Source organism: Venturia canescens, chromosome 4, assembly GCF_019457755.1.
Source record: "Venturia canescens isolate UGA chromosome 4, ASM1945775v1, whole genome shotgun sequence".
Taxonomy (NCBI): Eukaryota; Metazoa; Arthropoda; class Insecta; order Hymenoptera; family Ichneumonidae; genus Venturia; species Venturia canescens.
Genome location: NC_057424.1, coordinates 9,580,389 through 9,597,345, shown reverse-complemented (window position 1 = coordinate 9,597,345; position 16,957 = coordinate 9,580,389). Strand labels below are relative to the sequence as shown.

The 16,957-nt window shown below is 37.1% G+C and overlaps 3 protein-coding genes across 4 annotated transcripts; 1 reads left to right on the top strand and 2 right to left on the bottom strand.

Annotated features, from left to right (window-relative positions):
- Positions 1-179: 179 nt before the first annotated feature.
- On the bottom strand, positions 180-10,630 carry Asx (Additional sex combs). Of its 2 annotated transcripts, none has more exons than XM_043417215.1 (7): positions 9,751-10,630; positions 8,911-9,167; positions 7,552-8,769; positions 7,028-7,351; positions 5,814-6,779; positions 5,316-5,549; positions 180-4,462 (listed from the first exon to the last, which is right to left on the bottom strand). In XM_043417215.1, exons 1-7 carry the CDS (start codon positions 10,010-10,012, stop codon positions 4,043-4,045), a joined length of 3,681 nt encoding a protein of 1,226 aa, XP_043273150.1. In that variant the 5' UTR covers positions 10,013-10,630; the 3' UTR covers positions 180-4,042. The 2 variants fall into 2 exon arrangements, with proteins under 2 accessions (XP_043273150.1, XP_043273151.1); XM_043417216.1 differs by having other exon boundaries at positions 7,567-8,769.
- A 385-nt stretch (positions 10,631-11,015) lies between these two features.
- LOC122409560 (ribokinase-like) lies at positions 11,016-13,897 on the top strand. Its single transcript, XM_043417229.1, has 7 exons — positions 11,016-11,685; positions 12,146-12,278; positions 12,385-12,511; positions 12,775-12,936; positions 13,130-13,221; positions 13,295-13,483; positions 13,666-13,897. The coding sequence occupies exons 1-7, from the start codon at positions 11,636-11,638 to the stop codon at positions 13,840-13,842; spliced, it is 930 nt and encodes a 309-aa protein (XP_043273164.1). The 5' UTR covers positions 11,016-11,635; the 3' UTR covers positions 13,843-13,897.
- RIOK1 (RIO kinase 1) lies at positions 13,888-16,743 on the bottom strand. The gene is made up of 4 exons (XM_043417227.1): positions 16,530-16,743; positions 14,804-15,822; positions 14,483-14,694; positions 13,888-14,286 (listed from the first exon to the last, which is right to left on the bottom strand). The coding sequence occupies exons 1-4, from the start codon at positions 16,583-16,585 to the stop codon at positions 13,915-13,917; spliced, it is 1,659 nt and encodes a 552-aa protein (XP_043273162.1). The 5' UTR covers positions 16,586-16,743; the 3' UTR covers positions 13,888-13,914.
- Positions 16,744-16,957: the final 214 nt, after the last annotated feature.

Sequence of the window (16,957 nt, the reverse complement as noted above, 5' to 3'; positions counted from 1 at the left end):
TCTATTCATTGATTCAGAGAAATATTTCAAATGAAAATCAACGAAAGTTCGATTGTCGAAATTGACTTGAATTATAAAAAGCCTGGAATTAAACGCCTATAGCATAGGACACTATTTTATGACGCTTAAAACACTACGAAGCTTTGAAATAAATAGAAACTCGTGCGGAAACACACATCTATCAATGGAGAACTTTGCGTAATGTTTATTTAAGTATTTTTTTTTTTTCATTTGTTCATTACTAATCGTAGGTATACAGTTTATAATTGTATACGTGGTTGTACTATTTGTCATGTGTAATTGTCAGGATTCAAGTTTTATTTCATTATACGCAGTTTTCAATTTTCTTCTGTTTTTTTTTGCTGCTCCTTTCTCTATCACGAACAATGCGTTTTAGTTGATATTACATGTTTTCATTTTCAATTAATATTATTGCCGTAAGCCGAAGAGGAGTTATATTTACAAATTTGATCCTTCGGGATTTGCTTTACGGATTGTGGCCGGCAGATTCGAGAGAGTTCGTCGTCTCTTTAGCTTTTAGCCTTGATTTAGGGTGTCCAACTTTTTTGGTGCTCCAATGAATCAATTAAAAAGTACGAAATTTACAATTTTTATCAACCGTCTCGTTTTTCGAATAGAAAAACCAAGGAAAGAATAATTTTTTAGTCGACATAGTATCAAGCATTCACGAGGGTCCATTGACTCATGGTACATTTTTAGAGCTTTTTTTTAAAATATAAATGCAATATTTAAAAAAACATATTTTTATGTACATCGCTTATTAAGTTTTCAAATAATTTTGAGACGGTACAGCGACCGTTTGCGTTGATAATTTACTTAAGAAATTAATTTTTATACAATAAATTTCTAGCTTTATATAATTGAATCTGAAAATACAAAGTTCGAAGATTGTGCTATCGTCTTCAAACAATTCGCAGTGACGAATAATTTTAGTGGGTATGAAGTTCGTTAATAAACTGTTAGACACCCTGCGGTTCTTAAGCTTTGGCGTGTCAAGCATGCGATAAGAGGGCGAAGAAAGTAAAGAAAGGCCACTGAGGCTGGGAATCAGTTATTTTTTGTGTTTTCCTCTAAAGCATGTACATTTTTGTTTTCTTCGCATAGCGATAAACTCTTGACTAAACGGTTTGTGTGAATAGAGATTTAAGATCGGCTATCGTATCTTATCCCTAAGTAGACATGCGTTGAGAGTTTATCTTTCTTTACCAGTTTTATTTGTGTCATTTAAATTGTTGTTGTTTTTTTTGTATTACGTGTTTGTTTTTCGTCCAACAAGTTCTATTTCATGATTTATTTTATTATTTTCATTTTTATTAATAATTAGAAAAAATGAGCTTGAACTTTATACAATTGTTTTTCCCCCTTTTCTTAATTAAAAATAATTTAACAGCTATGTTCGTCGCATAACGGATCGTACGAACGATCTAATAACCGGGATAATGGGGAAGGGATACGGGAGAAGAGATGATCAAAGGATTGGGGTCTATACATGCACGAGAGGTCGAAGATTCGAACATCGAATGAACTTTTGAAAATCGATGAAATAGGAGAGAGAGAGAAATAATTTAGTTATATGACATGCGAGGGGGAGGATATTAATGTTTTTATGTTAATAATATTATTGTAATTAACTTCAATATTATTACTATTATTATTGTTATTATTAATTAACGGGCAAGGATTTTGTGCTTGAAAGTGTCCCACAAGGACGACCGATCGTATTTTCATTTTTCTTCCCTTGAGGCTCATTGTTTTGTCTGAAATCGCTACAACGCGAACACACTTCTATTTTTTCTCCCTTACAGCGGGTACGTAAGTATACGATAGGGCGAGTTTGAAACAATCATTTGATCGATTTACTTCATCGTTATTATGCTCGCATGAGGTCATGAAAAAAAGCATGCGATTGTTGAGTGTCATGTTTAAGAAAATAATTGTATTTTTCGAAATTATTTACAACAATAAATTGTAAATATTATTTGAAAGTAATTACTTTTCGGCAATAGCGTTACAATCGTTAATACGGAATCGAGTGATTATCGAGAATCCTAAAGGATCAAAGTGATGTATAAAAATCATTGACAATTGATTAAAATATTGCAATTTTCGGTCGTTCAAAAGAAGGGAACGGTCGGAAAATGCTTACTCTCAGACGAGAAGTAATGTAAATGTAATTCATAGTGATCGAATCACAGAAAAAAGTTAGAAAATTCATGATTGCGATTGCGTTTGAAAAAACATTGTTCAAGAAATTATTCCCGTGCTCTTTTTATTTACACACATGCGTTAGGCACCTTAAAATCTTATGGACAATAATAATTGTGGATATGGAAACTGCATTAAAAACCGGAACCGTTTGATCAATTTTCATGTCGTCTTGGGAAGATTTTCCAAACTTTATCACAGTTTGCGTCTACGAGGCAATATCGAAAGCTGATGTACGAGTCTCGCGAATTTACGGAACTCAATTTTTCGTATTTAGACAAGAAACTCAATAAACACTCGTTTTCGATACGCTTAACAGCTGAACGAATAATGAGCTCATATTGAAAGCCACTAATAAATATTTCTTTTTTTCAGACCACCAAGTTTGCAACCGCAATTTGTTTAGAGTAAAAAAAGAACTCGGCGGAGAAATCGATCTACGAAAAAGATTGTTTTTCTGCCGTCCTAATTTATATATCTATATATACACAGTATAAATCGGTTATAACGACAACCCTTTATCGCGCCGTGGTTACGTTGGTCAATACGAATCATGATTTTAAATAAACGATTTGAGGAAAATCCGAGAAACGAAAATGGAATAATACAGTTACATGAGTCAAGAGATGCAAATGTTACTTCCTGATTACAAGTGATGTTTGTGTTATTGCACCGGAAAGCGTCCCACTTTGTTGCTTTACTTTTCTGAGCAGCATAATACCAAAGAAAATTCTGTACAGAAGCTGAACCGATTAAATAAAGTCATGTACAAACGTCTAAAATGAGTTTTCTTTCAAAATGACTTTAAAACCCTGAAATTCAAAATTGTATGAAACATTGCAAGCGGAATAAAAACTTTCACCTATCTTAATTGAAAATATTTTGCAGTTAAAGAATCACGACACAAGCAAGAATTGCCCGGACACAAAAATCAGATGACTAGTGTGGGATCGTTCTCATAATTTTTCGAGATTTTGAACACTGACAAATCTTTTGTTCAGTAAAAACCACTTGCTGATCGATTTTCTAGACCGAGTATGTTGAGTAATGGAACGTATCAGAGATGGCTGAAAATCATGCGCTCCCTCCGGTCGTTCATAAAAGTTATTTTCTCAAAAAAAAAAAAAAAAAAAAACTTCAATGTCTTCATGCCCGATTTACACTGAATCTATACATATATATATATATATATAAATATATATGTTCTTTATGCCTACAATTCTATACACCGCCGTTTCCCTAACAGTCAATGATGGAGCACGTGAAGCGGTTTGAAAACGAAAGTTTTCATCAGTCACTTTTGATGTGTGTTCAATGAGTGTACAACGTACTAAGCTCGTTGAACGTGCTCATTCACAGATTGTCAGGGAAGGAGAATGATCGATGAGAAAGAAACGAAGAAAGTTTGGTTTCCCCTCGCCTCAAGGATCTGGCACGGAACTTCATTTTAATTTCCGAACGCTTATTTTTCGTATCAATCCTTTACGAGCGTTTGGAAATCATGATAATCGAATTCGCACCGACTAAAAATGCAGCGAAACTTCTTTTTTTCGGTTTTCATTTCTTTTTTGGAGTCACCAGCATCATTTTTGTTGCTCATTTCACGTGTCTCTAACAGAGATCGCAGGGAAATGTTGCCGATTTTCTTAGCTCAAATTTGCATAAAAATTTCAAGCGAAAACACAACAAGAAGTTTCGCTGCTTTTCATTGAAGATGCAAATCTCAACATCGTCGAAGATCATTGATTAGATTTGTTTTTCTCTCATTGTTAGAGAGTCCTCTTGACAATTAAGCGTGACAATCTATCGACTCGGGTCAACGTATGAGACACGTGGCACAAATCCGCTGAGGACCGATACAATCATCGTGACAAAAAGCACCGCACTGACGACAAATAACCATCGCTCCGCGCATGTTGCACTCACAAGGTGGTGGAGGATCACCGCCCATTATTACACCCGGCGCTCCAGGCTCCGCACCACCACCACCTCTTCCATCTGTTGTACCCCGCGCTTTCAAAGTCACTGCCTGATGAGAACCCTCACCAGCGCTCGCTGGCCTACCGCGAACCAAATGCACACCAACGCCTATTCCCGCTATTTGGGGTGGCAACGGTGGAGCTGACGATGCTCTTGGAGCTCCGTCACTAACTCCTGTACGCTGGACCAATATGTATTGACCAAAACCGCCAGTTCCATTCGTACTCAATTGAGCCACCGCGTTGTTTTCTGCCACCTGCGAAAATTCCATCGTTTTAAAGATCAAAAAATACACAATATGGTTAGCTGTCCTCGAACTAACTGAGCCGTCTTATATATTTATTTTGACTCGATTATCAGACAATGTTACGGATCCACAAATAAGTATTGAGTCTAATTTTTACGAGATAAGATAAACTGGTGCAATCGCATTATATTTTATTTTCAAGAATTTTTGCTATCGGTCAAATATGTTTTTTTTTTTATTTTGCTCAATCCCCTTATTATTTTCATTTCCTATTCTATCTTTTTCCACAGTGATAACGAGAACTAGAAAGATTTTGTGACCAAATGAAATAGTAAATTTCAACGAACGATAAAACAGGCAGCGCAACAGTGATTAATTTGATTCCATGGATAGCGAAAAATGACACGGCTCGAAATTCAAGTAGGTTTCAAATCGACCAATCTCGAGTCTAGATACGTCTTGCCTGGTCGAACTTTCTTTTTTAATATTTTGCGACAAGACGCTACCACGTCTCCAGATATTTTTAATGGTTCAGCATTTTACGAATCGTGAAACATAAAAGTCACGATTGAGCAAGGGAAGCAAAAGAGAGTTAAAAATATCGTAATAATAGAGTTTGCATTCTTGAAGGCAACGATAATACTGTTAATCTACTGTAACCGCGTTTTTTAAACTTGTCAACATTATTTGCAAAACTTTAATTGAAAGGTCCTTAAAAAAAGCAAAATCTATCGTTCTTCTTCACAGTGGCCAAAATATTATGGGGAATTTTGGAAATAGAAACAATTGGAATTTATTTCCAACTCAACATTAGAAGGAATATGCAACGAGATGATATTTGTGATAAAAATTCGAAATTTACCTCGACGGGTGCGGCTTGTCGTGCAGTTGCAAAGACCTGTCTCAGCATAACTGCCTGTGCCTTATTCTGTGTCTGCTTCCCGTGCTGCGAAGTTTGCTTCTGCGTTTTTACTGTCGTGATCGTCCGTCCGCCAGTTTTACTTGTCGTAAAAGCACCGTCACCCCTTGCCAACAAGCTCGGTGGTGGTTTAAGATGTGCTTTGAGCTGATCACGATTCGGCGAGCTCTGAATTACCTGTAAAAACGAGAAAAATGATAAGGCACCGTTGTCACATGAGAAACGACGTGAAATCAGAGGCAATAGAAAATATTCCAAAGAAATATATCTGAGATTTTCAAAAGAGGATTTCGTGAAGGATTAACGAATATTCGTACGAAGAAACATTTTGAACTTGTAAAAATACCAAAATGGAAATAACTCCAGGTTTTCTCTAACCAAAAAATATCTCAATTACATTCAAAATTCGAGCATAAAGAGGTAGCAAATTTTCGATCTTACCGCTTGACAAATTTGATAACTACGCTCGAGATTGACGGCGCCAGGCGGTTCTTTGGTAGAACTCCTCGATCTGCCGCCTCCCTGTTCTTTATTGCTGTTTCTTGAGGCTCTATAGCTGCCCTGGCCGGTGCCACGCGAGTTTCTCGTCGGTACGACATTGGTAGAATACTGTTGAGGTTGCATACTTGCGACGATTTGTCTAGATGGTCCTGTGACCATTGGTGTTTGATGTTGCACGACTATTGCACTTGGTTGGTGTATCTGATTGGGTAATCCAACGGTAGCTTGAACAACGTTCGCTTGAACGGAATTTCTAACAGTGATATTGTTCGTTAAATTATTACGAGCTACGACATTATTATTTTGATGTTGCTGCTGCTGATGTTGTTGTTGCGGCTGTTGCTGTTGCTGCTGTTGGGAATTGGGGACATTGGCAAGCTGAGCAATATCGTCATTTGGTCGAACGATATTGACCTGATGAGCTGTTGGATTGTGTTGGCTTGTAATCTGAGGCGTTAAAGCGTTTGTCCCGCTCAAATTAGCTTGCCCGGTATTTTGTTGTTGCCCATGATGAAATCTCGTTTGAACGAATCGTATAGATTGCAACGAAGGAAATGCGATGATTGGGGGACTGTTTGATTGTACGGTTTTCATGAGGGACACCGCGACGGGTGCACTAGTGGCGTTTATCGTCATCGTAGTTTCAGCAGGCTGAAAACTCGAGACTCCTTGTACAACTGGTAATTGTATGCAACTTATGGATTCGGGGTTGGTCTCATTAGTAACGAAGTGTGTTTGTTGTTGAGCCGCTTGTGATTGATTACTCGGTGTGGTTGACATCGTCGCGTCGTTGTTGCTCGTGGCATCGTTGCAATCGTCCTGAGTCGTCACTGTTATATTGGCAGCAACTGTACCGTCGAGAGCAGCGGCAACCAGGGGCCAAGGCACCTGTAAATCTTCCTGCGCCTTCCATCGAAGTCGCCGATCGGTATATTGTTGTGAGTAACGAGAGAAGACGCGATGGTCGGCTCTTTCGTTTTTATTTTTATTTTTGCATGTTTTTTTTTGTTCATTCGTTTTGTTTTTATTTTCATTATTTTTTTCAATTAATTTTGATTGGCGAATCGTCGGACAAAAAATCGACATCGTGATTCACCGAGAAAATCTCGCGGAGTATTTGTTGGATTATTAAACGTATACATATATAGACTTACCGGACTGCTATTAATGTTACTGTTATTGTTATTGACTCCCGTGTTGACTGTCGCGTCTACCGGCCAACTGCACTCGAGCATCTCTGAACAAACGTAATTGTTCGCATCGCGCAACTCGTCGTCGACGTTCACTACGTTCATTACATCTGGCTGTTCGTTTCCGTCCTCGGACACAACCACCGTTTCAGCTACTACGACCGTTTGATTTTCCGTCTCCTCGGGTGCAACTCTCGTTCCCATTTCCATTGAACCCAATATGGGATAAATTATTTCTTCTGGACATCCTGATATTTCTTCATAAGCTTCCCGCATTTCGCCACGTACCTGCAAGAGAAGAGTGCATTAATTCACCTCGAAACTTTATTTTAAACGAGTTAGTGTAAGGATGTCGTGCTTATTAAGCGAGTAAGCCAAAAATCTTTTTTTTTTACTGCTCACTAAGCAATATTATCACGTAGATAAATGAGAAAGTTGAGATTCATTGATTGCATACTAGATTTAAAAAGTTGTCGAGTGTCACTCACGAATATTGGCAATACCTCGAGTTCGTGAATGCGTTGCAACGTTTCACTGTCTATTTCCATGCATTCGGGAATTTGAGGCTCGGTTTCCGTGCCACTGGGATTGATAGTCTCGGTATGTTGACTGTCGACTATTTGAGCCGTTATTACGGGGTGTTCTTCGCTTAATTGATCGCTCGTTTCAGCTTCCTCATGGCCGGATATACTTTCAACCGCAGCTGCGTTTTCGCACTCGCTAATTTCGAATATTTTCGATTTTTCAGCCTCGAGCAAACTGTGATGATGATGATGAGAAGGTTCTTGCTGCAGATGATGTTCCTCGCTCACTACTTGGAGCACTTGAGCGGCGTCGTCCTCAACGTGAGCTAATGCGACGGGTATAACGTCTGTAGGATCAGTGGGGTTCAGATCCGTAGTACACTGTATATCCGTAACGGGCGTCATTTGGGACTTGATCAAATCGTTCGTCTCCTCCGTAACAGAAGTTTCCAGGATTTCCATTGTTTCTTCGGGACTTTGTACGTTTTCGGTGGGTATTTCTGTTGGAGTTTCCTCAATCTGCATCGATTCTTCGGGCTGAATATCTGGCTCTTTCATTTCGATAAAAACTTCAGGTTCTCTACTGTCGGTTGTCGACTCGTCGGGTGGTTGTTGCTCTTCGGTAGAATATTCGACCGTTTTATTATCTTCGTTCGTCGTTTCTTCCACGACCTTTTCAGTCTCATTAGATGCGAGACGATTTTCAGTTGCGGGAGGAATTTCAGGAACATCGTCGTACTCTGGGAGCGCCTCGACCCTCGTCTCGTCAGGACCATTTTCCATACTTTTCACGGGTACTTCATTCGTTTCTGTAACTTCTTCACTCTCGGTAGCTATTTTCATTTCTGTCGCGTTCGAACTCGAACGACAGTAAAGATCCGATGAAATTTGATCGGTGTTCGATTCCAGACGCAGCCGCAAACTCGATCGCGTCACAGCTCCGCCGGTTCTCGGCTCCGGTATACAGTGCAGACCGAGGCGAAGCTTCGGCTCACGCTTGTCACCCCATATCGGCTCGAAGTGCTTCAGTTTCCACGGATCAAGCTTGTTTTTGTCTCTTTCCGCTTCCATCTTCAGTCTCTGCTGATTTTCTGGCGTAAATTCACCCTCGGCAAGACGCTTACGCCATTCAAGACAGGCACGAGAGAAAAATTCATTGTTCAAACCAGAAGTCGCCGCGTCCTACGAATTGCGCCAATATTATTCACATGAATTTCAAAATACTGACTGTGATCGTCAGAAAGATTTATATCGAGATCCCTTTTAATCTTATTCTTCTCGATTTAATTGTAATTTTTAAGTAACCTAGTAGTCCGACAATACCTGTCTGTCCACTGCGGGTAATAGCTGCGCAAGTTTTCTCTGATACAAAGGCGGTAGCCCCTGAAACGTGTGCCTATTGAGCAGAGCTCGCAAACTCGTACTCGCCAATATACTTGCTGGCGTCTCTAAATCTACCAAGCCAGCCTCAAGCTGGGCAGCTGCTGACAATCTTTTTGTCGAACGTCTGCGACCGGACTTCAAACTGAAACCTGGCAAACTTGCAAGAACTTCTCTCATTGTAGCTGCAGGCTCTTCGACTGAAAATATTTATTGTTTGTATTTTATTACATCATTTGTCAAGATGAAGAGGTCAAGGATTGATGAATCCTTATTGAGAATTGGAGAATATTTTCAAAATAAATGAGGAGATAATCATTTGATAAACTTTATAAGTTCAGTAACTCAATATGAGTATGAAATTGATATATCAAAGCTTTATTGATTCAATTATATTGTGAAGAGATCATTTCAATTATACGAATTGACAATTTTATTGTAAACGAAGAAATTTTTCCAAATTGAAGTAAAGCCACTGAGTTCAATATGTGGAAAGCAATTAGGATATCAAATTCAATAACGTAGGTGCTTATCAAATTGTTAATCATAAGGGAACAGAATTGTTTTTGTTTTTTTTATTGTATTGTTTATAACCCGAATGAAACTTAAAACATTTCAATTTTTGTTGGTAAGCTATTCATTTTGTCATTGATTTTGTCATTGATTGAACCCAGATTGAACGAGTACTTTTGAACCTTTTTGAGGGTACATGATCGTTTAACGAAAACTAAAAGATTATGAGACAATGATAGAAGTTTTAAGAGTTGTTATCAATGTATTTACCAGCATTGACAAGTTGGACCGAAGGTACAGGAGGTGATGGTGGATCATTGGGTGGCGGTGGCGCTAGAGGTTTGACCACAATTCGTGGCAGAGTTCTAGAATTGCCGGATGCAATGGTCGTATTTTTCCTACGTCTTTTGGCCTGTTGTCGAAGTGCATGTTTAATAACCTTTTTACTGTGAACCATGTTAGCGTAGCCGGAGCATCCTGGACTTGTATCACCGCCACCCTCGACTTTATTTGACTCCACCTCGATCTCCATGGTATCAAAAACTATTGCTTTTGACAGAATGCGCTTTGCTTTGATTCGTTTTACTGTTCAATGTGTCATAGCGAATTGTGTGCACGTTGATTGAGCAAACTTCGTACAAATACGAAAGCCCGCTACATCGATAGTCCTTTTGTACTAAATCCTTTGAATAACCGACCTTTCGCATGTTCTCATATTGAGTTTCATAAATCTTCTCGAGAGCATAACCGACCACACGTTAATTTCCATGTGACAACTAAAAACAACATCTCGATGTTGATCGAGCAGCGTTCCGTGCTTTCGCGTACAACTACGGTGTCCATAAATATAACCGTTCGTCAATCTCTTATTACGAAATATTAATTCGTAATGCCGAGTCAATGATACAGCGGGTTCACTCTGGTATTTTACTTTTCAATTGCACCTTCAATTATCCTTTCTATAACTATTATATCGAGGTGTATTTGTTAAACCAGCCGAAAATATCGTGATTTCTTTCGTTTCGGCCATGTTGCATTTACGTATTTACGCCATGATTGACACAGGAGCATAAGCGACTGAATGTAGATACGAAAATCGAGAGAGAAGTGTCAGTTCTTGAAAAATCTAAAGTTCCTAGTTGTGCGTGACAAAAAACATAAAAATCCCTAGGGAAATAGTGGGAATTTCAAAGTATAGAAATATACATTCGTTTATAAACTAAATGGCAATCTAAATTTTGTTTAAATATTCGTTATTTGGAAAATCTCTCTTCGTTCCATTTGGGTTATAAAACTTATTCATAAATAATTACGTAAATATTTCAATATGCGTAATTTACAATAAGTTAATCAAATGTATCCGAAATTGAAATATAATGCAATTTTATCAACATTTGTTGTTGTTTTTCGGAAGTGCTATATTTCCGCCTACAATTCGAAGCCGACTGGATATTTGAAGTTCGCAATGTCACAAAACACTATCTCTACTTGACTCGGAAAGTTGTTTCCGTTGTTTATCTTGAAGCTCAACGTAAATCCAGCACGTGTCATCGCAATGACGCCGCAAATCTTTAAAAACCAATCATTTTATTTTGTACTTAACATATCCTGGTCGATACGCGATACGAGTATTTGGATTTAGCACATTTTGTGAAAACTCCACTAAAAAAGAATAAGAAAAGTAAAAGATGATACAAAATACCGCTTGTATAATTACCAAAATACCGTATTTAGTTGAAGAAATTCGTTGGACTTGAGTGTTTACAGTGTTACCATGATAACACTCGGCATCGACTCGTGTAAACACATTGATAATGCAAAAATTTGTTCATCACGATAAAAAAATCATCGTTATCACTACGTTATAAGATTACTGACCGATTAAACTGAATTGAATACTCCGGTATAAAAATATTTCTTGCTATATCTACGATAACGTTATGATTGTGTGGTTGTCGTAATTTACTCGATATTGTCTGACATATTTGTTCAAACTTTTATTTCTCATAACTTTGCGTTAAGACATTACCTGCGACACTTGATAAAACAAAAATAAAACGAGATAAACGCGTGTATGGCTCACACGGAGTGACGGAGTGAACAGTTTTTGTGAGTTGTCACGATTCTAAGTTCTTCGTGATATTCATATAGAAACATGTCAAAAAGTATTGTGATTGTTGGATCGTGCATGATTGATCTTTCAAGGTAAATAAAATGGTATCAATTTATCGAAAATTCTGTAAAAAATCAGTCAAAAATAGGGGAATAAAAATATTTAAAAAATGTCACAGTTTCACAATTATATAAAAGTTGAAAATAAATTTAAGAACTGAAACGAAAAAGTTATTGAATATATATGAGCAATTTTAAATAAATATTAAATCCACTTTCTTTTATTTCATTATATTATCACAATAATTTTGTTTCTACATTTTGGAATTTATTATTAGTTTTCTCAATAACTGTAATAATTTCTTAAAGTACTTTTCTTTCAAAATTTCTCAAGTTCTTTAATCTGTGGATTTAGAATTTTGGCATATAAAAAATTATGTATAAGTTGTACCATAAATGTAACCATAGCGGTAACAATTTGTTACTTAAATTGAAGGAATTTTTCACAATTAAGAAAATAGATATTCATATTTAGTTTTTTTTTGTTCTTTAGTTATGCCACACGGTTACCATTACCAGGTGAAACAATTTGCGGTAAAAAATTTATTCAGGGTTATGGAGGCAAAGGAGCGAATCAATGCATCAGTGCTGCTAAACTAGGTGCTTCCACATCATTAATCGCTGCGGTACTGAGTTTCTGTAATTTAAAAATAAGCAATATATACGGAAAAAAGAGTAGCTTCAATTCATCCATTTCATCATGTGCAATCGTAATCAATCCTGGTTTGATAGTTAGGATCCGATGACTTTGGAGCCAAATATCTGAAAGTTTTGAGTTCAGAGAATGTGGATGTATCGCATGTCTCAATTAAGGAAAATGTCAATAGTGGGATGGCTCAAATACTCATAGCCGATAACGGTGAGATGAAAAAAAATCAGCATTGTGGAAAATTCATTGTGTATATCGTATTTTAAAAAAATTATTCATCAAGAATCTGGTGTTTTACATTTCTAACTTGATTTTATTCTCCAGCACAAAGTTTGTGCTCTGAATGAATTTTTTTATTTTTCAAAATCTGTTCCGAGATAACATGCTAAAACTTTCAATTTTTCATTCGGATTCAAGATTTGAGAAAACCGTGTTAAAATAAACATTATCTAATCCTTATTCTTTATTGATAGGAGAAAACTGTATCGTTATAGTACCCGGAGCAAATGATCTTCTGAGTATAAACGACATTGACAGTGCTAAGGATGTCATAAAATCCGCAAGCGTATTACTGTGTCAATTTGAGAGTTGTATGGAAACAACACTTTATGCTTTGAAACTTCACAAAGGACATGGTAAACAATATTTTTCCTGATAACTGAAAAAAATATTGTGACTGCAGAAAGTGCATAAAAGATATTCAAAATCGCACTATTGAAAGATGATTTATCTTTGCAAATTGCTATGCAAATTTAGGGATACAAAATGCCATAAGTAGATATAACTTTAGAATATAACTTGACTTCTTTTAACATAATTCTCGAACAGGTATATCCATTTTGAACGGAGCACCAGCGGTGGAAAATCTCAATCCCGAATTATTGGAATCTTGTACCATTTTTTGTGTAAACGAGCCTGAGGTAATTCTGATTCTCTTAACCATTTTGCAACTGATTTCTGTGTATACAAATGGATTTAATTTTATTGGGCCAGGCTGAAGTTATGACAGGATTACGACCTTTGAATTTGAGCAACGCTCAAAAAGCTATCGACAGTCTATTGGAGAAAGGTTGCAACACGATCATTTTAACTCTCGGATCGGGAGGAGCCGTTTTCGCTTCGAAAAACGAACGTTCAATGGTCCATGTTCCTACAGAAAAAGTCATCCCTGTTGATACGACCGTATGAACTTCATTTCTTACTATAATAATCATTTGTACAATTCTTTCATCAACGCTCATCTGGTTTCAAGACTCGATATCCAATCCCCAATTATTTTGCGTAGAAATTTTCATGGACTTGAGAATTTCAAAGTATTTTGACCTCGTTTTTGAGCCTAAAATCTGGATGAATTTTTTTTTCAGGGAGCCGGAGACTCTTTTTTGGGAGCTCTAGCTTACTTCATGGCGTATCATCCAACATTATCAATGAAGGAATGTATAAAAAGAGCTTGTCAAGTAGCGACGCGAAGCGTTCTTAAGCCAGGGACTCAAGCAAGTTTTCCTAGTAGAAAAGAGCTCCCTGAAGAATTGTTTTTGTAACGAATTTAAAATAAAGATTCAATTAATGAATAATAACGCATGTTATTTACAGAAAGTTGGATGCCAACGAATTTATTTTCTCTTCAGGATCCTCTCTTTTCTCTTTTTCACGTGTTTCTTCACCTTGGTTTTTCGCTTTTCGGCTCGCTCATCTTTTATAGCTTTCTTTCGTGCTTTTTTATCCTCAAGCGATTCATTTCGAGGACGTGCCGAATTGACGAATTTCGATCCTTCCTCACTGCTTCCATCTTCCCCAGAAGACTCCTCGCTTTCGCTCTCCTCTCCGCTCGAAGAAGCTTCGGAAGTCGGTTTTTTATCGCTCTCCAAAATCTCTGGTTCCTTCAGAGGTTGAGATAAATCAGCTTTCAATCCCACCAACGTCTTGTATATCAAATCTCCTTTTCCTGCTTTTGCTCGATTGATATCTCGCTCGATATCGACTACCTGTACGAACATTGAAAATAATTATATTTCTGCAAAGAAGCAGTGAAAACAGAAATTTGGTACGATTCAGTAAATTCGCTAAGCCTGGACTAAGTTTTCTGACTTGCATAGCAAATTTGGAGCACTTTGAGCAATTGAGTTTCTACCAGAAACCAGCAGAGTATTTATTATTCTCTTACGAGTTCAAACATCTGACCTGAGCCAATCTTTGAGGAATATATGCTTGTTTGAAAACTTCCTCTTCAACTTGTTGTTCTGGATCGACTTTTTCATTCATACTTTGCATCACTCTTTCCGAAACTTTTTCCAAATAATCGTCCATGTTTTCTTCCGTTACGGTTGGGTCCGTAATAAAATCGAACAAATCCTTCATACTCATTACGGCTACCTGATTCTTCTTGAAAAATTCTGGAATAAAAGAAAATAAATACAGGGATTAGGAAAACGTGTAAAGCATTTTTATATCTTTCATCGTAGTGAATGATAAGTCGTATCTAATTACCGACAAATCTCTTACCAGTAATATTCGTGCAATCTTTCCTCAAGAATTCAAGTGCGAGAGGATGATCATGTTCGACGGATTGAGAAACGTCAATAACGACGATTGATCCATCATGATAGAGTAAATTGTATTCACTGAGATCAGCATGAACGAGTTTACATTTGTTGTACAATCGCCACATCATTTCAATACATTCACGATAAAGTTTTCGAGGCTTAGCAGTACTGACAACCATGTCTTTTAATTTTGGGGCTGGCCATCCGTCGGTGCCAATGAAATCCATTAGTAAAACGTGACTCCGCAAAAGAATGGGTTTTGGGGCTGAAACACCGGCTTGATTCAGGCGTATCAAATTTCGCATTTCTTTTTCAGCCCATGTTCGTACCATTTTTCGTGGATTGTGACGACAATAACCATGACGAAATCGAAATTCACCGCTCACGTATTTGTCACGATCCTTGAATTGTAATATCGAGGTTTTGTAAATTTTTATGGCAAATTCGATGCCAGTTTTCGAAGTTGCGTGATAAACGTTCGCCTCTTTTCCTGTAGATATGCATCCGTTTATTTCCAATATTATTCCCTGATTCAGCATTTTAAATAATATCATTCTAGTTCGAGGATCCATCACTTGTTCAACAGTCGCACGATCGTGTTTGTCCTTGGTTCTTATACGATCTTTGTCAGCTTTTTTGCTTGTTTCTATGAGAACATTAGCAGCATTGTGCGGCAATGAAGGACCTTCATATTTCTCGATATTTATTTTGTTTGAATAACGTCTAAACAGTTTATCCGAAGGCTGGTAATTTGTTATTTTGTTCGAAGCATTTTGAGCGTTAGCACTGTGATTGTTTACGTTCTTTACATCTCTTATTTTGTGGCCTGAGATTGTATGCTCTATTTCCCAATCTCCTTCGCTATCTTCCTCATAAAAATCCTCTTCGTCATCGTTCTCAACCGCTTCGATCACCAGATCCTTCATTTCGGCAGTGATCTCAGATTTCCAAGCTGGCATACCATGTGACTGGATCATCCTAAAGAATTTAAGAATAGAATTAAAATTTTTTTTCATGTTCATGTCTTATTTTATAGTATTGTACTGAGTATTACGTCTAGCTCCAAATTTTTCTCTGATTTCTGATTTGGTTTTAAAGTGGAATTTTGTTTTTTATTAATCAGGTGGTACGAGTCATTAAAATTTCTATATATTAAAATTCTCATATTGCTGATAGTATTATCAAACATTTTTTCATTTCAAGTGTATATTGAACGGTTTTTCAAATTTTTCATTAAGAAATGCATATTTCCCCATCTGTCAATATGTAGCGAACTGGACTTTATTGTCTATAAAAAACAACAAAAATAAATAATTCCACAAGATTGATAGCTTATTTTATCGGAATACGAAAAAATTAAGCAAATATTCAGATGAATATTTGCAATTCACAAGTTTCATGTGGTTTTTCGCTCCAATTCAAGTTGCTGTGAAATGAATAAAATCACCCACCCGACGGTATTTTAAGTAATTGAAAAACAAAAGAACGTCGAGACGATATTGAGAACAAACGAACATCCGTGTCGTTTTGCAACAAACATGTGATTAATTATATCAAGAGACTCGGTAGAGTCTCGTCTACTTTAGTAGAAATAGAAATGAAACTGAAAGAATCCTACGCTATGACATTTTTTTCCGACGAATTTTAACCTAAAAATTTTTCATTGAAGAAAATAAAGCACTTGCCCCGTTTCACCTTCTTCAGCATCGCTGAATTGACCATCCTCGTGAACACTCGACATGTTTATGCACTGACGAGATCGCGATCATGCACTGCTTCGGATCGTTATGTTTTTACGCTATGTTACGAAACATATAGAAATTTATTGATTGAAAAGGCCTGTAAAGTTCTTTCAAAGACCACGTGGTTTGTCACGAGACTCATCGATGTGTTGAAGTTGTGTTGAAGGTTCATACGCGCATATACATGCGGATATACATTTTGAGAACTTGGCAACACCGGAACTTTATGAGCAAGTATAAACACGTTCGGGTTACAGGGCGTTGATTGGTGTTTTTTTTTTTGAAGGACCAATCAGTCAAGTCGCAACTTTTCAAGTGTAATATTCGGTTGTATTGACAATGTTGCAAATTGTACTCAGTAAATCTCTAAT